The sequence below is a fragment of the Tupaia chinensis genome, unplaced genomic scaffold (assembly GCF_000334495.1).
Source record: "Tupaia chinensis unplaced genomic scaffold, TupChi_1.0 Scaffold144767_1, whole genome shotgun sequence".
NCBI classification, from domain to species: domain Eukaryota; kingdom Metazoa; phylum Chordata; class Mammalia; order Scandentia; family Tupaiidae; genus Tupaia; species Tupaia belangeri.
The window spans coordinates 2,041,699-2,061,448 of NW_006204627.1; the positions used below are offsets into that span (position 1 = coordinate 2,041,699).

The following is a 19,750-nucleotide window of genomic DNA, read 5'->3' on the forward strand; positions in this document are numbered from 1 at the left end:
GTGTGGCCGGCTGGCGGCCGGGCTGCCCTTCGCGGGGTAGGGAAGAGGGAGGGAGCGTTTCTGCCCCTCTTTCAGCCCGGAAGGCGGTGGCGAGGCGGCTGTCAGGCCCCGGGGAGTCACGGTGTGGGAGGGGGCTCGGAGCGCGGGCGGGCCGGAGGCCGCCTTCCTGCCTGGAGAACAAAGGGCCGGGCGCTGGACCGCGGGGGCGGCCTCTGCTGCTGCTCCCCGCCGAGGGACCCGGTCCTCGCGGGGCGGCTGTCGGAAGCACTTCCCTAACTCGAGCTCGGTGGGAGGAATCCACTACTCTTTTGTTCCCAGGAAGGGAAAAACGGGGCGGAGGTTCCTGCTGCCATGTTGTGGCCCTGGTTTTCCGCCTTCCTGGTGGCAGCCGCTGTGCACCCCTGTCCCTGCCGCCCGCGTCTTCCCACATGCCGGTGGTGGGGCGGGGGCCCGAAGGGTGGACTGAGCGGGCCTGCTGTGAGGCCTGTGGGGCCGCCGGGTCCAGTCTGTCGGGCTCATCGCCCGGCGGTAAAGATGACTGTAGCAGACATGTTTCACGAAATGCTGCCTACGTTAAGAGTTGGGCTTTCTGTCACGGAGCTCAGTGCTCAGTTTGTAAAGGCGGCAGAGTGTGGTCTTTTGAAAAGATTCCTTCCTAGCAGTTGCAGATGTTCTTATATTCTATATGAAAGCTGTTCACATCCTTTAACACGAAGTAGTTTCCAGGTGGCTAAACAAAATAAAGTTTTATTGTCCATTTGTATTTTGAGAACATTCTATTTTAGTCTTATGAGCCCTGCAATGCAGTGAAAGTTCAGTCAACTGCAGTGCCAAGATCTGAAATAAATAATAATCGAATGAATATTTATAGATCTGTATATTAGCCGTTTCTGATTTCGGTACTCTTTTTCATTCTAGGTTTTTCATTTCTCCCATCCCCTCCCCTCCCCACCCCATACATTAATATTATTCTTTTGAAGATTCTTCGTTGTCAAGCCGCCAAAGTGGAGAGTGCGATTGCAGAAGGGGGTGCTTCTCGTTTCAGGTGAGTGTTGATTATGTTACATTGTTTTGAAAAAGCCAGTCAAAAAAATATGGAAGTCACCACACCAAATAATTCACTTAATGTGCTATAGTTTTAATCTTAAAAGTCCTTAAATTTTCCGTGGTTTTCCTGTAATAACTGGCCATCTGAAGAATGTCATTTGTTTGGCTCTTCATTAGGCCCAAGATCAAGTCTACATCTGTGGTGTAATTTCTAAGATACAAAATAAAGAGATCCTTTGTCCCTTTTGAGTGCAACATAGTTGAGGTATATAGTTTTTTAAAAAAAAACTATTTTTCTTTTAAATAGTGCTTCTTCGGGCGGAGGAGGAAGTAGGGGTGCACCTCAGCACTATCCCAAGACTGCTGGCAACAGGTATGGTTAACATAAAAACAAGAGTTTTGCAAATAGTAGGTTTAGATTTAAAGGCTTCTATACATAGCAATATAGTTATGGTAGTAGACATCAGGAATCATAATCTTAAAGGGCATGGTTTCTGCTAGATAATCCTAAGTATAGAATGTCAGCTCTGGATTATTCCTTAACCAAATCATGTACTGTGAGTTGAGACACTCAAACTGCTAAGAAAAACTAGTTTTTATTCTTTGTGTTGTTTTTACTAATGTTATTTCTAAAAGCAGTTATTGTGCCTACTAATTGTTATTAGTGAAGTGATATTTATGCAGCTCGGTCATAAGATATTAAAAAGTGTCCATTCTCAAGGTGTGGCTCCTGGACCTGCAGCATTAGCATCACCTTGGGCATATTTACTAGAAATTCTCAGGCCCCATCCCAAACTTCAAAGCAGAAACTAGGAGTGGGCCTTCCTGTCTGGTTTCACAAACCTTGTCGGTGATTCTAACGCACAATAGTTTGAGAACTATTATCCCTAGAGTTGTTTTGTTATGGGAATACTTTTTCTGTTTAGAAGGATTTCACATCAGTGTGACATTTGGTATATGACTGCATGCCATGTTTAAAACTTTTAGTCTCTTTAATTTTTAATCCATTAGCGAGTTCCTGGGGAAAACCCCAGGGCAAAACGCTCAGAAATGGATTCCTGCACGAAGCACTAGACGAGATGACAACTCCGCAGCAAACAACTCCGCAAATGAAAAAGAACGACATGATGCAATCTTCAGGAAAGTAAGAGGCGTATTAAATAAGCTTACTCCTGAGAAGTTTGACAAGCTATGCCTTGAGCTCCTCAATGTGGGTGTAGAGTCTAAACTCATCCTTAAAGGGGTCATACTGCTGATTGTAGTAAGAGGGTAAGTGTCAAGGCCTGTTTTACTAAAAGTCGGGAAGAAGTATGCATTAGTTATATTTCTCTGGTGTTTATGCTATACTACTTGGAAGATAAGATACATCCCTAGCATTTATGTATATTTTAGTGAATACTAATGTTAACCATTTTTGTTTTAATTGCCAGAGGGTTCACATGACTTTTTAGTTATTTCTTAAAGAATTATCTTAAACTAAAGAGTAGCACATCAATATTTGTGAGCTTTCAACTGTTCTGAATCATTGGATTACAATTCACAATCCTGTTTGTGCTGGAATTTTACTTGACCTGGTATATAGCCCAGGGAATTAGGGAGTAAAAAGTGTTCAAAACCTATCTGGAAAATGCATATTATGAGAAGATTGTTCACAGATTTTAAAAGGTTGTCAAGCAACCGAACCACCAATGTAGTATAAATATTGTAATCAAAGTACCAATGAGAGATTTAATAACATCCCTTTGGTTAGGTAAGTAAAAAGAACGCATGTCATAAAATTAAAGTAGCAAGTAGAAGAAAAATCAGCTTAAAAAGTATTTTTCACTACAGTTTAAAAGCTGGTTTTCCTCTGTGTGTTTGCTGATGCTTAAAATCTCTTTCCCCAGCATATTAAATAAGCTTACTCCTGAGAAGTTTGACAAGCTATGCCTTGAGCTCCTCAATGTGAGTGTAGAGTCTAAACTCATCCTTAAAGGGGTCATACTGCTGGTAAGTTTTAACCATAGTCTTAACTCAAAGGGAAAGGAAAATATTTAACAAACCCAAGTTATTTTTTTACATTTGCATTATTGCTTAAAACTCTAAAGTATGAACTACATTAAAGTATTTCTTGTTTGAATACTAGTATTGATAAAAAGAGAAATGTTAACTAATGGTAGCATCAGATTTAAAAGATGAGTTTTAAATTATTCATATTATGCTTTTGAAGATTTAAGCAGGTTGTCTTAATTTCCCACAGGGGAGACATGTTGACCAATGAAATCTTATAACTAGATATTCTTGGTATCCCTAATAGCTGAAATTTTTCTAGGATTTATGCTAAGCACTTTATATGTGTTAGCTAGTTATACAATAAAATGTACAAGAGATGTGTTCTTATTTATATAATGTAGATGAGACCATGTATTTGTCAAAGTTCATAAATTTGTTGTAAAATTTAAGATCCTTAAAACCACAAGAAAGTATTAAGTTTATAAAGGATTTTTCTTTTAATTTTTGTATTTAGTTCTGTTTGTTTGTTTTTAATCTGTAGATTGTGGACAAAGCCTTAGAAGAGCCAAAGTATAGCTCATTGTATGCTCAGCTATGTCTGCGATTGGCAGAAGATGCACCAAACTTTGATGGCCCAGCAGCAGAGGGTCAACCAGGACAGAAGCAAAGCACAGTAAGTGATAGTTTGCTTATTTTCAGGTTGATTTTGAAATACTTCATTAATAAAGCCTGACAAGTGTATTTTGTTCCCAGACATTCAGACGCCTCCTAATTTCCAAATTACAAGATGAATTTGAGAACCGAACCAGAAATGTTGATGGTAAGGATTTATATTTGATACTCTGTAGTACCATATACTTTTCCATTGATTCTAACTATATATTTTTCATTAATTCTGTTTATTTTATTGTGTGTGTGTGTGTTTTTTTTTTTAAGTCTATGATAAGCGTGAAAATCCCCTCCTCCCAGAGGAGGAGGAACAGAGAGCTATTGCTAAGATCAAGATGTTGGGGAACATCAAATTCATTGGAGAACTTGGCAAGCTTGATCTTATTCATGAATCTATCCTTCATAAGTGCATCAAAACAGTAAGTATGACTGGGAATTTAAGCTTAGGCTTAATGTAGATGATGGATACATCATTAATTAGGAGATACATTAGTTACGTTGTTTTGTGCCATTTGAGAGGGATTAGCTAATTATATAGGTTATAGCGAAACTTAGTGAACATTGTAGATCAGTATCTTAATGCGGAAGTGTACAACAGGATTTTCTTTCTTTTTTAAGAGTCATTTAATTCTATTTATTTATTTTAATTTCATCATAGAGAAAGTGAGAAAGCAGGTTGTCAGGTCCAGGACTCAAACCATGGTTGTCCATGTGAGAGTTCAGTGCCTTAACCACCATGCTACCTGCCAGCCCTACAGTAGGATTTTTAAGGGTTGGACTAATTACTTACCTATGTTAAATTGTTTAATTTGGGGGATTTTAAAAAATTTTTTGGCACAAGTCAATAAAAAGCATTGTATTAGATGAGACGGGAACTGTGAATGAGAAAATGCAAATACAGGGATAAAGTACTAAATCTTAACCTGAGTAACTAAAATTTTGTCTATCTTGGTAGCTTTTGGAAAAGAAGAAGAGAGTACAACTCAAAGATATGGGAGAGGATTTGGAGTGCCTCTGTCAGATAATGAGGACAGTGGGACCTAGATTAGACCATGAACGAGCCAAGGTATGTATGTTGCCATAGAAGCAATATAAGTAGTTTATGTTACTCAAAGCCTTTAAAAGTACACATTTGTGGGACCAGCAGTTGGTGCAATGGCTGTGTAGCTGAACTCCCATGTAGTTGACCACAGTTCAAGTCCCGGACCTGTTGGCCTAAACTCACGCAGGGCACTTGTGCATGTGTGCCCAACATCCCTAGAGGAGAAAGGATTGTGGCATGGTTTGGGGTGATTTCTTGCTTTCTGTCTCTTTTCGCACTCTGTCTTTCTGGTGAGCGCATATGCCCTATAGCAAAAACCTCTCAAAAAGTACACATTTTCGCTAAATCTTCCTATTACATGTTTTTCTTTTTATCAGTCCTTAATGGATCAGTACTTTGCCCGAATGTGCTCCTTGATGTTAAGTAAGGAATTGCCAGCGAGGATTCGTTTCCTGCTGCAGGTAAAACTGGTTTCTTTAAATACATTGGTAAGCTGATTTTCTATTTAAAATGAGATCCTAAAATAAAATTTATACAATTTTTAAATTAAAGGATACCGTAGAGTTGCGAGAACACCATTGGGTTCCTCGCAAGGCTTTTCTTGACAATGGACCAAAGACGATCAATCAAATCCGTCAAGATGCAGTAAAAGTAAGTTCATGTATTTAATCCCATAGAAACATAAAGTATTTTTATAGTAGCACAGGACCCCCTTAACACTTGACACTGTCTCATCTTAGTGGTATGGTTACCATTTTTCAAAGAAATTATTTATAGAAATAACAGACTGATTTCTAGAAGTTTTTGTTTCTTCACGTACGAATTTTTTAGTTTTAAATAAAATAGTATCTGTAGACAAAAATGTTTTATCTACTTCATGTCTAAAGGATCTAGGAGTGTTTATTCCTGCTCCTATGGCTCAAGGGATGAGAAGTGACTTCTTTCTGGAGGGACCGTTCATGCCACCCAGGATGAAAATGGATAGGGACCCACTTGGAGGACTTGCTGATATGTTTGGACAAATGCCAGGTAATTGTGAACAAAACAGTGGTTTGGTTAAACTAAAAAATTAGTTTAACGTTTTAATAGAGTTGTAAGCGTTGTTTATATATTTACTTCTAAGGTAGCGGAATTGGTACTGGTCCAGGAGTTATCCAGGATCGATTTTCACCCACCATGGGACGTCATCGTTCAAATCAACTCTTCAATGGCCATGGGGGACACATCATGCCTCCCACACAGTCGCAATTTGGAGAGATGGGAGGCAAGTTTATGAAAAGCCAGGTAAGAAAACAAGAGTATTTAGGCAGTAAGTGTAATGTATGATACATGTGCTTTTGTTTTCCTTTTTTAAAAATGCAGCTATTTTAGGGGTGTGTGTTCTAAACCAAATTGCATCTGACAATTACTTCAAACTGAAATGCTAATTTTTAAGATTAGTGAAGTATAGTAAATCACATCACTTGAAATATTTGACCGTTAGGTTAGATTTTTTATTCTTCCCTGTTTCATCTTACTTTCTCTGGGCAGATTCAATGAAGCTTTCTTTATGGCTTGGCTCATCTCTTTGGTACTTGATTACCATAATTTGTGGACCCCCTTTTTATCTAGACTTTCTTTCTCCCTTTCTGAATAGGGGCTAAGCCAGCTCTACCATAACCAGAGTCAGGGACTCTTATCCCAGCTACAAGGACAGTCGAAGGATATGCCACCTCGGTTTTCTAAGAAAGGACAGCTTAATGCAGATGAGGTACATACATTTGCCTGTGTTACTTATATACCATAGTTTGTCAATTCAGAAATCTATTGCCCGATGATTATAAAAAGACGCGTTATTAAGAGGACTTATGCTGGAATTCTTTACTTTTTCTTTCTTTTCTGTACTACTGTTTCTTTCTTTGGATATCCAGCGTCCTATGAGCGAAGATTATGAGATATGAGGGCAAATCTTTTAAAGTCTTTATTAGTCAGAGCAAGAGAAACGATTGTCAAGATAATTGTTTCCTTGTAAGTAGGGTAATTTAAGAATAATGCAAGCATTTTCTAAATTCTAGTTCAATTTGCTGGTTTTTATATGAATATGTTAGTGGTGCTAATCATAGAAGAATTATGGTACAAACGTGACATTTATAATATCGGTACCTTATTCTTTTGTGGGTCAGGTCTTTGATTTTGTTACCAGAAATTAAACCGCTAACAACCTTTTTAGTTTATTTAGAGAAACATTTGTATACTAAATTCTATATTTGTTGTATAGGATTAATTTTAGGGTTAGACATGTAACCTTTAATATGTTAACCCAACTGCATGCTGTCAACTTGGATATGTGTTTTGATTTGTTTTCAATTTCAGATTAGCCTGAGGCCTGCTCAGTCGTTCCTAATGAATAAAAATCAAGTGCCAAAGCTTCAGCCCCAGATAACTATGATTCCTCCTAGTGCACAACCACCACGCACTCAAACACCACCTCTGGGACAGGTATAGACCATAGTTTGACATTATTGTTCTAATGCTATCCGAAGATGCCTAAAGACATGTTAGTTTATAGTGTATTCTTCGTCTAACGTTTCATGCTCCTCTTAAATGAATTAAATGTAAGTATTCCTGTGTCATGTTGATTGTTTCAGACACCTCAACTTGGTCTCAAAACTAATCCACCACTTATCCAGGAAAAGCCTGCCAAGACCAGCAAAAAGCCACCACCATCAAAGGAAGAACTACTTAAACTAACTGTAAGTTTTAAATATTCCCATTAAATGGTTCTGACTCTTGGTATATGTGATGGAGAAAACAACTAAAAGATAATTTGTACTGTGTTCTTTTTAGGAAACTGTTGTGACTGAATATCTAAATAGTGGAAATGCAAATGAGGCTGTCAGTGGTGTAAGAGAAATGAGGGCTCCTAAACACTTTCTTCCTGAGATGTTAAGCAAAGTAATCATTTTGTCACTAGACAGAAGTGACGAAGATAAAGAAAAAGCAAGTTCTTTGATCAGTTTACTCAAGCAGGAAGGAATAGCCACAAGCGACAATTTCATGCAGGTAGAACACTTTCTTGATTGTGTGATCAGAATTCTCTTAATTCACATTTGAAAACTAATAAGTTGTTGTATGTTTCTTCTAAGGCTTTCCTGAATGTATTGGACCAGTGCCCTAAGCTGGAGGTTGACATCCCCTTGGTGAAATCATATTTAGCACAGTTTGCAGCTCGTGCCATCATTTCAGAGTTGGTGAGCATTTCAGAACTAGCTCAACCACTGGAAAGTGGCACCCATTTTCCTCTCTTCTTACTATGTCTTCAGCAGTTAGCTAAATTACAAGATCGAGAATGGTTAACAGAACTTTTTCAACAAAGCAAGGTCAATATGCAGAAAATGCTTCCAGGTAAGAAATGCTGGCTTTTTTTTTTTTTTTTTAATATTAAACATATTCTTAGTACATGGTATGGATTTTTATAGGTCAGCCTGATTGTCCTGCCACATGATGATAAACATTACCATGGATAGGGAACCAGCAGTTAGCGTAATGGCTATGTCGCTGAACTCCCACGTAGTCGACTGCAGTTCGCGTCCCGGACTTGGTGGCTTAAAAACCCACGCTGGGCGCATGTGCGTGCGTGCCCAAGATCCCGAGAGGAGAATGGAGGAGAAGGGATTGCGGCGTGGCCATCCCCCCTAGGGGGTGATTTCTTGCTTTCCGTCTCTGGCGAGTGCACGCGCCCTATAATGCCTATAGTGAAAAACCTTTCAAAAAAAAAAAAAAAAAAAACCAAAACATTACCATGGATAAATCTCACCATCTTAACTGAGTTGTCAGGAAAGTCATGACACATTTTTGCATAGAAAAACAATAAAATACATGACTTGATGGCCCAATAAAAAAATTATTAACATTAAGTTGTTAGTATTTCCATTTGATCCATATGTTCAGAGGTTGCATTTGCTAAGGGTTTTTATTATTGTTTTACATGAAGTTTGTATACTTGGGAAATCATTGGGAAGCTCTGCCTTCTGATACACGTTTTTTTTTTCTTCAGAAATTGATCAGAATAAGGACCGCATGTTGGAGATTTTGGAAGGAAAAGGACTGAGTTTCTTATTCCCACTCCTCAAATTGGAGAAGGAATTGTTGAAGCAAATAAAGTTGGATCCATCCCCTCAAACCATATATAAATGGATTAAAGATAACATCTCTCCCAAACTTCATGTAGATAAAGGATTTGTGAACATCTTAATGACTAGGTAACATAAATGGTCTTTTACATATATTTATGTTTTATTTGTTAGAAAAACACAAGTTTGCAAGGTTTCTTTTGAAAACTTGTGTTCTAATTAGGCCTGTTTCTGTCCAGCTTCTTACAGTATATTTCTAGTGAAGTAAACCCACCCAGCGATGAAACAGATTCTTCCTCTGCTCCTTCCAAAGAACAGTTAGAGCAGGAAAAACAACTGCTTCTTTCTTTCAAGCCAGTGATGCAGAAATTCCTTCATGATCATGTTGATCTCCAGGTCAGTGCCCTGTATGCTCTTCAGGTGCACTGCTACAACAGCAACTTTCCAAAAGGTGAGAGCATCAATATCAGAAAAATGGTGAATGTGGGACAGTTCTTAAACCGCACACTAAATACAGGATTCCATTTTGTTTTCTAGGCATGTTGCTCCGCTTTTTTGTTCATTTCTATGACATGGAAATTATTGAAGAAGAAGCTTTCTTGGCTTGGAAAGAAGATATAACCCAAGAGTTTCCAGGGAAAGGCAAGGCTTTGTTCCAGGTAAGTCTTTTAGGTGTTTGATACCCTTTCAGATTGTTTTGTACATTTCACATGAAGACTTTTCTTTGTAAACTGAAATACGGGCGGCATAGTCTCTGTAGTTCATTTTCTTTGGTGTTTTGTTTTGTTTTGTTTTTGGAGAGGTGTGGTTTTTTTGCTATAGGGTGCATGCGCTCGCCAGAGAGACAGAAAGCGAGAAATCATCCCCTGGGGGGGATTGCCATGCCACAATCCCTTCTTCATTCTCTTCTCAGGATCTTGGGCACGCACGCATGCACATGCACCCGGCGAGTTTTAGCCACTGGGTCCGGGACTACATGGGAGTTGAGTGACATAGCCATTATGCTAACTGCTGGTTCCATGTAGTTTGTTTTCATCCATGTGTATGGTCATGTACTATGAGTACTGTGATTAAATGGGCAAGTAAGGTAGCAAAATGAAGTAAAGCTATGAAATGAAATCAGTCTTCATTCCTAATGGTAAGACAAGTAGCTAGCAATTTTTTCTTTTAATCAAGCCCCTTAGGATGAATATGCAGGTTTGCGTTTAAGCTGTTTTTAAAATTTTAGTAAAGAAATCACTTGATTTCTGTTTGATTTTTTTTTTTTAATTAATTTTATTTATTCACTCACTTCTTTTAATTTGACCAGAGAGACAGAGAAAGAGAGAGGGAAAGTGAGAAGCAAGCCTCCAGGTCCAGGGCTCCAACCGTGGTCAACCATGTGGGAGCGTCCAGCTCCTTAACCACCATGCCATCTGCTGGTCCCTCTCAGTTTGATTTTCTGGTAGTTGAATTACAGACATAATGGAAATAAATCTGGGCATTCTGAATTCATTGTGTGCATTAATCACCTGGGGAGTTTAAAGTAGGCCTTAATCCCAAAGATTCTAATTTAGTCTGTGGTTACACAATTTACCAGATGATTCTGTGTAGTTAGTCATTTTTCCTGGGGGGGGGGGGGGCGGCTTCAAAAACACATAACATTGTTTTACCTTTATTTCTAAGGTTTGCAAAGGAGCTTCATAAAGTTCATTCTTTAAGATTTATCCATAGCTCTGTCTGGGGTGGGACTGGAATTACTGCTAGCCATATGCAGTAATGTACCAGTGTTGCTAATGACATATTTAGGTTTGAAGGAGCCACTGTCCTAGACTGAAATAATCCTGAAATGCAACAAGTGTTGACAAATGTGCTTGAGCTAACTGACTATAAACCATTTATATTTTATTTCAAATAGTATACTATTTTTTTAGTATACTATTTTTTTTAGAGCTTAAAGCCAGTGTCCAGAGAGTAAATTTGTAGCATATCCAGCAATAAAAATGTATGGTAGTACTTACAACTTTGTTGTCCTTAGCTAACATTCCAGTCATATCCTAAATCAGAAGTTAGGCTACCGGGAACCGGCAGATGTATAGTGGTTGCATTGCTGGACTCCCATGTAGCCGACCACAGTTCAAGTCCTGGACCTGACGACTTAAACACTTAGGCTGGGCACGTGTGCCTGAGCGCTCAAGATCCTGAGAGGAGAATGGAGGAGAAGCGATTGCTGTATGGTCATTCCTCCAGGGAGGGTGATTTTTCACTTTCTTTCTTGTCTCTGTCTCTCCAGCAAGCACACGTACCCTATAGCAGAAATCTCTCTCAAAAACAAACTGAGATTGCCTTTTTTGGGAAGGGGTCTTTTGTAAATACTACTAATTTTGTTACATTATAAATCTAATTTATCAGGTGAATCAGTGGCTAACCTGGCTAGAAACTGCTGAAGAAGAAGAATCAGAGGAAGAAGCTGACTAAAGAACCAGCCAAAGCCTTAAATTGTGCAAAACATACTGTTGCTATGATGTAACTGCATTTGACCTAACCACTGCGAAAATTCATTCCGCTGTAATGTTTTCACAATATTTAAAGCAGAAGCACGTCAGTTAGGATTTCCTTCTGCGTAAGGTTTTTTTGTAGTGTAATGTCTTAATCATAGTCTACCATCAAATATTTTAGGAGTATCTTTAATGTTTAGATAGTATATTAGCAGCATGCAATAATTACATCATAAGTTCTCAAGCAGAGGCAGTCTATTGCAAGGACCTTCTATGCTGCCAGTTATCATAGGCTGTTTTAAGTTAGAAAACTGAATAGCAACACTGAATACTGTAGAAATGCACTTTGCTCAGTAATACTTGAGTTGTTGCAATATTTGATTATCCATTGGTTGTTACAGAAAAATTCTTAACTGTAATTGATGGTTGTTGCCGTAATAGTATATTGCCTGTATTTCTACCTCTAGTAATGGGCTTTATGTGCTAGATTTTAATATCCTTGAGCCTGGGCAAGTGCACAAGTCTTTTTAAAAGAAACATGGTTTACTTGCACAAAACTGATCAGTTTTGAGAGATCGTTAATGCCCTTGAAGTGGTTTTTGTGGGTGTGAAACAAATGGTGAGAATTTGAATTGGTCCCTCTTATTATAGTATTGAAATTAAGTCTACTTAATTTATCAAGTCATGTTCATGCCCTGATTTTATATACTTGTATCTATCAATAAACATTGTGATACTTGAAGTAGTTGTATGCAACTTAAAGTAGCATCCACAAATTTATAGCAGATTGTTACCTTTGTTTTGAGATGTGGGATATCCGTCTTAGTTTGAAGACTTTGAGGATTTTGATTCTTTTTTTTTTTTTTGGAGAAGTTTTTGCCATAGGGCGCGTGCACTCGCCAGAGAGACAGCGAAAAATCTCCCACCAGGGGGATGGCCACACCACAATCCCTTCTCTATTCTCCTCTTGGGATCTTGAGCATGCATGCCATGCGCCCGGCGTGAGTTTTAAGCCACCAAGTCTGGGACGTGAACTGCGGTCGACTACATGGGAGTCCAGCGACATAGGCATTATGCTAACTGCTGGTCCCAGGATTTCGATTCTTTTGAAAAGAGTGAAGAATCACTCCCTGGGAGGATGACCATGCTACAAACTTTTCTCCGTTCTCTTCTGGAGATTTTGGGCATGCCCACACATAGATCCCAATGTAATTTTCAAGTCGCCAGAAGTTTCAAGCTCCAGGACTCAACTACATAATCATGTGAGATCTAGCCACCCTAACTTCCCTGCCACCTGCAGGCCCAGGGGACTTAATTTTCCTTTTTTATGCTGAGACAAAAGATCCAATTTATTAATTTAATATTAATTAATATAATTTAATTTCTCCTTGTGTTATTGGAACTAAGAATTTTCGTAATCAAAGACCACGGTCTTCTAAATTGGGAAGAATGTTGCTAGGCATAGCAAGAAAAACTTGTGACATGTTGTTTGTCATGCTGAAATACCTGGTGTTCTCTAGATAAGCACAGGTCTCCTGAAGGAATCATTCCCAGTAGTAGTTTTTGCACTCTCAAGATTCCTTTTCCCTCTTGAGGAAACCCTAGTGTCCCAGTGTAGTTATCTGGTTTCTTGATTCAACTAAAGCTCTGTGTGGAGGCAAAAATGAATTTTTAAAAACCACTTAAAGATTTACCCGTATTTCCAACCCCTTGCTGACTGCTTTGGAACATTTTCGCAATCCTAAGCTTACTTAGATGCAGATGAGAAAGCTTGCCACCAGAGTCCTGGTTGCGAGAGATCCTGAAGGCAGTTGATCATACTGCAGAGTCTAAAGACGCTCGTCCTGCTAATTTTACAATAAGAGGTGGGTAGGACTGATTTTGTGTGTTCAGAAGTTAGTCCTGTATTAAAGCAGGAATCTATCTCCTAACTTTATAACTTGGGGTGAGTATTTCAAGTATAGCAAAGTTAAAAGCTTAGCAGTCTTGTGTAAACCCACTTTATTCTTTTATTTACTTAATTTTATTTATTAATTTTAATTTGACCAGAGAGTGAGAAAACAAGCCACCAGGTCCAGGACTTAAACCTTGGTTGGCCATGTGCAAGCGTCTAGTGCCTTACCCACCACCCCACCCATTGGTCCCACAGTGTAAACTTACTTTAGACTCTAAAGAGAGACTAACTTTGCAAGACTATACAAAGGAGCTATAAATTGCTTTGTTCTTTCTGCCCAACTTGTATCTATCAATAAACATTGTGATACTTGAAGTAGTTGTATGCAACTTAAAGTAGCATCCACAAATTTATAGCAGATTGTTACCTTTGTTTTGAGATGTGGGATATCCGTCTTAGTTTGAAGACTTTGAGGATTTTGATTCTTTTTTTTTTTTTTGGAGAAGTTTTTGCCATAGGGCGCGTGCACTCGCCAGAGAGACAGCGAAAAATCTCCCACCAGGGGGATGGCCACACCACAATCCCTTCTCTATTCTCCTCTTGGGATCTTGAGCATGCATGCCATGCGCCCGGCGTGAGTTTTAAGCCACTGGGTCCAGGACGCGAACCGTGGTCAACTACATGGGAGTCCAGCGACATAGGCATTATGCTAACTGCTGGTCCCAGGATTTCGATTCTTTTGAAAAGAGTGAAGAATCACTCCCTGGGAGGATGACCATGCTACAAACTTTTCTCCGTTCTCTTCTGGAGATTTTGGGCATGCCCACACATAGATCCCAATGTAATTTTCAAGTCGCCAGAAGTTTCAAGCTCCAGGACTCAACTACATAATCATGTGAGATCTAGCCACCCTAACTTCCCTGCCACCTGCAGGCCCAGGGGACTTAATTTTCCTTTTTTATGCTGAGACAAAAGATCCAATTTATTAATTTAATATTAATTAATATAATTTAATTTCTCCTTGTGTTATTGGAACTAAGAATTTTCGTAATCAAAGACCACGGTCTTCTAAATTGGGAAGAATGTTGCTAGGCATAGCAAGAAAAACTTGTGACATGTTGTTTGTCATGCTGAAATACCTGGTGTTCTCTAGATAAGCACAGGTCTCCTGAAGGAATCATTCCCAGTAGTAGTTTTTGCACTCTCAAGATTCCTTTTCCCTCTTGAGGAAACCCTAGTGTCCCAGTGTAGTTATCTGGTTTCTTGATTCAACTAAAGCTCTGTGTGGAGGCAAAAATGAATTTTTAAAAACCACTTAAAGATTTACCCGTATTTCCAACCCCTTGCTGACTGCTTTGGAACATTTTCGCAATCCTAAGCTTACTTAGATGCAGATGAGAAAGCTTGCCACCAGAGTCCTGGTTGCGAGAGATCCTGAAGGCAGTTGATCATACTGCAGAGTCTAAAGACGCTCGTCCTGCTAATTTTACAATAAGAGGTGGGTAGGACTGATTTTGTGTGTTCAGAAGTTAGTCCTGTATTAAAGCAGGAATCTATCTCCTAACTTTATAACTTGGGGTGAGTATTTCAAGTATAGCAAAGTTAAAAGCTTAGCAGTCTTGTGTAAACCCACTTTATTCTTTTATTTACTTAATTTTATTTATTAATTTTAATTTGACCAGAGAGTGAGAAAACAAGCCACCAGGTCCAGGACTTAAACCTTGGTTGGCCATGTGCAAGCGTCTAGTGCCTTACCCACCACCCCACCCATTGGTCCCACAGTGTAAACTTACTTTAGACTCTAAAGAGAGACTAACTTTGCAAGACTATACAAAGGAGCTATAAATTGCTTTGTTCTTTCTGCCCAACCTTCTACTTGAAAGGGATGCAGTGTCTAATGCAACCAAAGCAGCATGTGGTTAGGGCGATGTGGATCTTTTGATTCCACTTTGAATTCACCCAATTTTGTGAGACCAGCAGATGGCATAATGGTTAAATCACTGGACTTCCACATAGTCCACTGTTCAAGCCCTGGGCTTGGCAGCTTAAAATGGGTGTGTGGGGACCAGCAGTTAGCATAATGGCCATGTTGCTGGACTCCCACGTGGTCAACCACGGTTCGAGTCCCGGACCCGGTGGCTTAAACTCACGCCAGGTGCGTGTGCTTGCGTGCCCAAGATCCTGAGAGGAGAATGGAGGAGGGGATCGCGGCATGGCCATCCCTCCTTGGGGGTGATTTCTCGCTTCCTGTCTCTGTCTCTGTCTCTGGCGAGCGCATGCACCCTATAGCAAAAACCTCTCCAAAAAAAAAAAAAAAAATGGTGTGTGTGCTTGTGCAGATCCCGAGAGGAGCGTATAAGGGAATTGTGGCACAGCCATAACCCATACGGGGGGGTGATAACCTTGTTTTCTGTCTGACTCCAGCAAGTGTCGGCACATACAGCAAAAATCTCTTAAAAGAATTCTCCCAGTTTTGCTAGAGTAGTCTAAAAAAATACTGGACAAATCTAGTGTGCAGTGGTTTGTGATTGGTTGCAGAAGTCTTCCATCTCTACCCCATATGCTTCAAGAGGAACTTAATTTACTGACCCCTAGAGAATACATAATAATGCTAACTTGTGCCAGAGAACTAAATGGTATGTTCATAACCTACCGTGCTGTGGAATAGCACTTGAAAGTACTGGGTTTGAACCTGTAATGAATGTATTATCATGAAAAGAATGACTTAAGATTGCACATCCTTATCATTCCAAACTTGTTCTGCTTTATATTTATAGCAAGACTGGGAGACTTGTCTAATTACTTTGCCAACCCCCATCTCCCTTCATTTCTAAGAGTAAGGCTGCACTCCCTGTACCCCTACACCAAAACTTGTCAGCACACCATATGTAAAACTCAGTAGGTTTTGATCATCCTGTAGGCAGTATTGACAGTTCCTTGAGACTGTTGATACTTGTTTTCAGCCAGTTTTCCTACCTCGGACTTATTCTCCAGTGGGGAATGTCTTAATCCTTTAAAAACAAAGAGGGCTGGTGGTCTGTAGTACAGCAGTTACACTGCAGAGAAATCCAGATCCTACATTGACAGACCAGAATTCTATCCTGGCCTCAGTGGCTTGAAAAACACTGAGCGTGTCCATGCCCTGTTGATTTTTTTTCCTCTCACTTTTTCTTCTAGACACACCTGGGGTGGAAAAACTTAAACACCTGTGCAGTTGCTGTCTAGCTATACTCTATCAAATCTCATTGGCTGTGCTTTCTAAGCATTTTAGAAATTGGTAACTCAAGTTTTTAGAAGAAAATGATAAATTTGGTATGCAAGGCCCTACATGTGATCTAGCCACCTCCACTTCCTACCCTTTTTCTTTTCTTTGCCATAGGGTGCATGTGCTCAGCACAGAGTGAGAGAGGAAAAGTGAGAAGTCACCAGAGGGGATGGCCTGATTTTCAAGCCACAAGGTCCAGAAATCAAATTATGGTTGGCTGTGTGGGAGTCTACTGCCTTCACCACACAAGCTGCTGGCTCCCTTATTTTTCTGTTCTAATTCCCACTTCCCTTGTTCCTGGGACCTGCCAAAACCTCTTACCTTGAAGTTGTCCTATTTACTCCCCGACAACTGGATGACGGGTGCTCTCTTTCAGGTCTTGGCTGAAGATGTCTCTTATTAGTAAAGTTCTAGTTGTCTATCCTGTCTAAAAGTGGAATGCTAAAACATGTATTCCTTTCCTGTGTTAAGTTTCTTCTTATCATTGTATGGCCTACTGAATATTAAGATCTGACTCCTGCTATAATGAAGAGCATGACCATTTTGTTTTTTATGCCAAAGGGCGCATGTTGCTAGCCAGAGGGCAAGGGAGATAAAGCACCCCCCCCCCATTAGAACATGCTTATCCACAATCCCTGTCCTCCATCTTGTCAGAATTTTGGACATACATGCAAACATGCTTGGAGCATGTTTTAAGTCCCTGGTGCCTAGATTCAACCTGCAATCAACCATGTCCAATCTGACTTAACAGTGCACAGTGATAGGCCCTAACACATGATGTTTTGATCGCTGCTGTATCCACAGTACCTAGAGCAGTGCCTAGCACACAGCACTAAAAGATTTCTTGAACCAAATCATGAATTAATAAAACTACCGGTACATGGAGGATGTGGGAAGGAAATCATCGGAAGAATTCAAACTTGAGTTTTAGATAGATCTAGGGTTACTCCCTACTACTGACGGGCAGAGTGACCTGCAAGAGACTTCATTTCTCTGAGTCTTCATGAGGCTTGCACAAGTGGGCCTTCCGTCAACGTGAACGTCTTTCCTACTCTAGTTTTTTCTATGAGATTTTTACTATACAGCACATGCACTCGTTGAGAAGACAGAAATCACCCCTGGGGGAGGATGACCACGCCACAATCCCCTCTCCATTCTTAAATTTTAGGAATGCATGCTAATGTGCCTGACATGAGTTTCAAGCCACCAGGTCCGGAACTTGAACTGAATTCAGCCATGTGGGAGTCCAGTGCCTCAAACCATTATGCTATCTGCTAGACCCCACTCCATTTTATTTCAAAGATTCCTCCCCATGAGAACTGCTTCTCCTCTGAGCTTCCCAGATCACCAGCTAAATCTAGTGAGTATGGGTCAGCTGGGGGTGTGGTTACGGGGCTCGATCCCAAGTGTCTGACTTTGTGGTTTGCATCCTGGATCTGGTAGTTTAAAAATCGCTGGGCACGTGTGCATTCCCAAAATCCCAAGAAGAGAATGGAGAAGAAGAGAGTGTGTTGTGACCATCCTCCCAGGGGGTGATTTCTCACTTTCTCTTCTGTCTCTATCACCCCATAGCAAAACTAAAATGAATAAATCTGAGTGTCACCTTTGACCTACCAAAAGCATCCTACTCCTTTCCTACTTTCTTTTTCTCTTGGGCTTCTCCGTCCTTTGAGGCCTCTGTAGCTTAGGAGCACCAGTTAGTCCAAGGACCCCTATCCAGCAGCAATACTATCTGTACAGCGCCCTCTGCTGGGCCCCCAGAAGCCCACCCTAGGCAAGTAGGACAGAGTCTGTGTCCTGTCCATCCTAAGGGGAAGCAAGACTAGGACCTACTGGTCAGGCTCACCCACGTGGGATGGAGGGAGGGCAAGAATTTGGGCCTGACCCTGGCTCCCACAAACTGGATGCTACACCAATGTGACTGGTAAGCAGTGAATCCTAAGGGCCACTCAGATCAGCTCTGGAACAGGCAAGTCACAGATGAAGCTTCCCCGTTAATTGGTTGTAGGTGCTGAGGCCAGTCACTTCCCTTCTCTCACACACCTCCTAAGGTTACTGCAAGGACACAGAAAATGAAACACCACAAGACAGCTATGGGATTGTTCTGTCAATTTGCATCTCACAATACTTAGTGTGCCTACTATGTGCCAGGCATTCTGTGTTTTATGGGACAAGTATCCTTGGTGATAGGAAACAGACAATCAAAGTACATAGTGTCAGGCAGTAAAATGTGGCAAATGGGACCATCCAAGGGGCAGGGTGGTTAAGGTGCTGAATCCCACATGGCCAACAGCATGGTTTGAGCCCCAGACCTAGCAGGTTGGTAAAACATGCCTGGCATGTGTGTGCGTGTGCATCAAATACTAAGAAGAGAAGGGACAGCAACATGGCCATCCCTCTGGGGAATAATTTCTCACTTCCCCTTCTTTGTCTCTCTGGTGAGTACATGCAGCCTATGGCAAACAAATGGCAAATGTAGAGGGTGGTGTGAATGCTACTTAGGGAAGTGTACTGGGAGCAGACCTTATGAGGAAATGGACATTGAGTGAGGATCTAAATAATGTGAGGGGTGAACTATGCAGTTACTGGAAGTAAGAGCATTCCAATAGAGGAAGCAGGCCAAGGGCACAGAGAGAAGACATGTGGTCTGTCTGAGGAACAGCCAGGAAGCCAATGAGCAGAGAGCAAGGGGCCTGCAGCTGCAGAGCAGAGAGGTCGACACCTGGAACTTGCCAAATGTAGGAAAAACTCTTTTATTCTAAGTAGAATTGGCTATCTTTGAAAGATTACTATTATTGTTAATTAAAAAATAAAATCAATGGGTCAGCAGGTGGTATGGAAGTTAAGGTGCTGAATGTCACATGGCTGGCTGCACAGTTTGAATCCGGAGCCGAAAGCTTGAAAATTACTCTGGGCGTGTGTGCATGTGCACCCAAAATCAAGAGAATGGAGGAGAAGGGATTGTGGCATGGCCACCCCCCTCGAGGCTGATTTCTCTTTTCCTCTCTTTCTGATGAGTACACACACCCTATAGCAGATGGCATAATCATTACATCACTGGAGTCCCATGTAATCAACCTCAGTAAACAACCCAGAGCCTACCCTGTTTTGTGCTATGTGGTGCCATATTATTAACAATTATTCTATAATACTTAACATTTATTCAGCATTTGGTATATGCCAGGCTGGTCTAGGCTTAATAGATTAACCATCCCATTTAATCTTCCCGACATCCTCAAGGTAGGTACCGTA

At 40.5% G+C, this 19,750-nt stretch overlaps 1 protein-coding gene and 1 non-coding gene across 2 annotated transcripts in view; both read left to right on the forward strand.

The window, feature by feature from the left end:
• Positions 1 to 11,575, forward strand: part of EIF4G2 (eukaryotic translation initiation factor 4 gamma 2) — a 12,426-nt gene extending 851 nt beyond the window's left edge. Inside the window, exons 2-22 of the mRNA XM_006167460.2 lie at positions 76 to 286; positions 885 to 1,045; positions 1,355 to 1,420; positions 2,059 to 2,302; positions 3,581 to 3,712; positions 3,793 to 3,859; positions 3,976 to 4,127; positions 4,664 to 4,774; positions 5,128 to 5,211; positions 5,303 to 5,401; positions 5,638 to 5,779; positions 5,874 to 6,034; positions 6,387 to 6,500; positions 7,103 to 7,228; positions 7,378 to 7,482; positions 7,577 to 7,792; positions 7,876 to 8,134; positions 8,787 to 8,991; positions 9,102 to 9,313; positions 9,400 to 9,521; positions 11,254 to 11,575. Coding sequence (XP_006167522.1) covers positions 76 to 286; positions 885 to 1,045; positions 1,355 to 1,420; positions 2,059 to 2,302; positions 3,581 to 3,712; positions 3,793 to 3,859; positions 3,976 to 4,127; positions 4,664 to 4,774; positions 5,128 to 5,211; positions 5,303 to 5,401; positions 5,638 to 5,779; positions 5,874 to 6,034; positions 6,387 to 6,500; positions 7,103 to 7,228; positions 7,378 to 7,482; positions 7,577 to 7,792; positions 7,876 to 8,134; positions 8,787 to 8,991; positions 9,102 to 9,313; positions 9,400 to 9,521; positions 11,254 to 11,319 — 3,055 coding nt within the window. The 3' untranslated portion in view covers positions 11,320 to 11,575. The remainder of the gene's footprint in view (positions 1 to 75; positions 287 to 884; positions 1,046 to 1,354; positions 1,421 to 2,058; positions 2,303 to 3,580; positions 3,713 to 3,792; positions 3,860 to 3,975; positions 4,128 to 4,663; positions 4,775 to 5,127; positions 5,212 to 5,302; positions 5,402 to 5,637; positions 5,780 to 5,873; positions 6,035 to 6,386; positions 6,501 to 7,102; positions 7,229 to 7,377; positions 7,483 to 7,576; positions 7,793 to 7,875; positions 8,135 to 8,786; positions 8,992 to 9,101; positions 9,314 to 9,399; positions 9,522 to 11,253) is intronic.
• LOC114005886 (small nucleolar RNA SNORD97) lies at positions 6,557 to 6,696 on the forward strand. The gene has a single exon (XR_003547683.1). It is a non-coding gene; the product is annotated as a small nucleolar RNA SNORD97 (small nucleolar RNA).
• Positions 11,576 to 19,750: the final 8,175 nt, after the last annotated feature.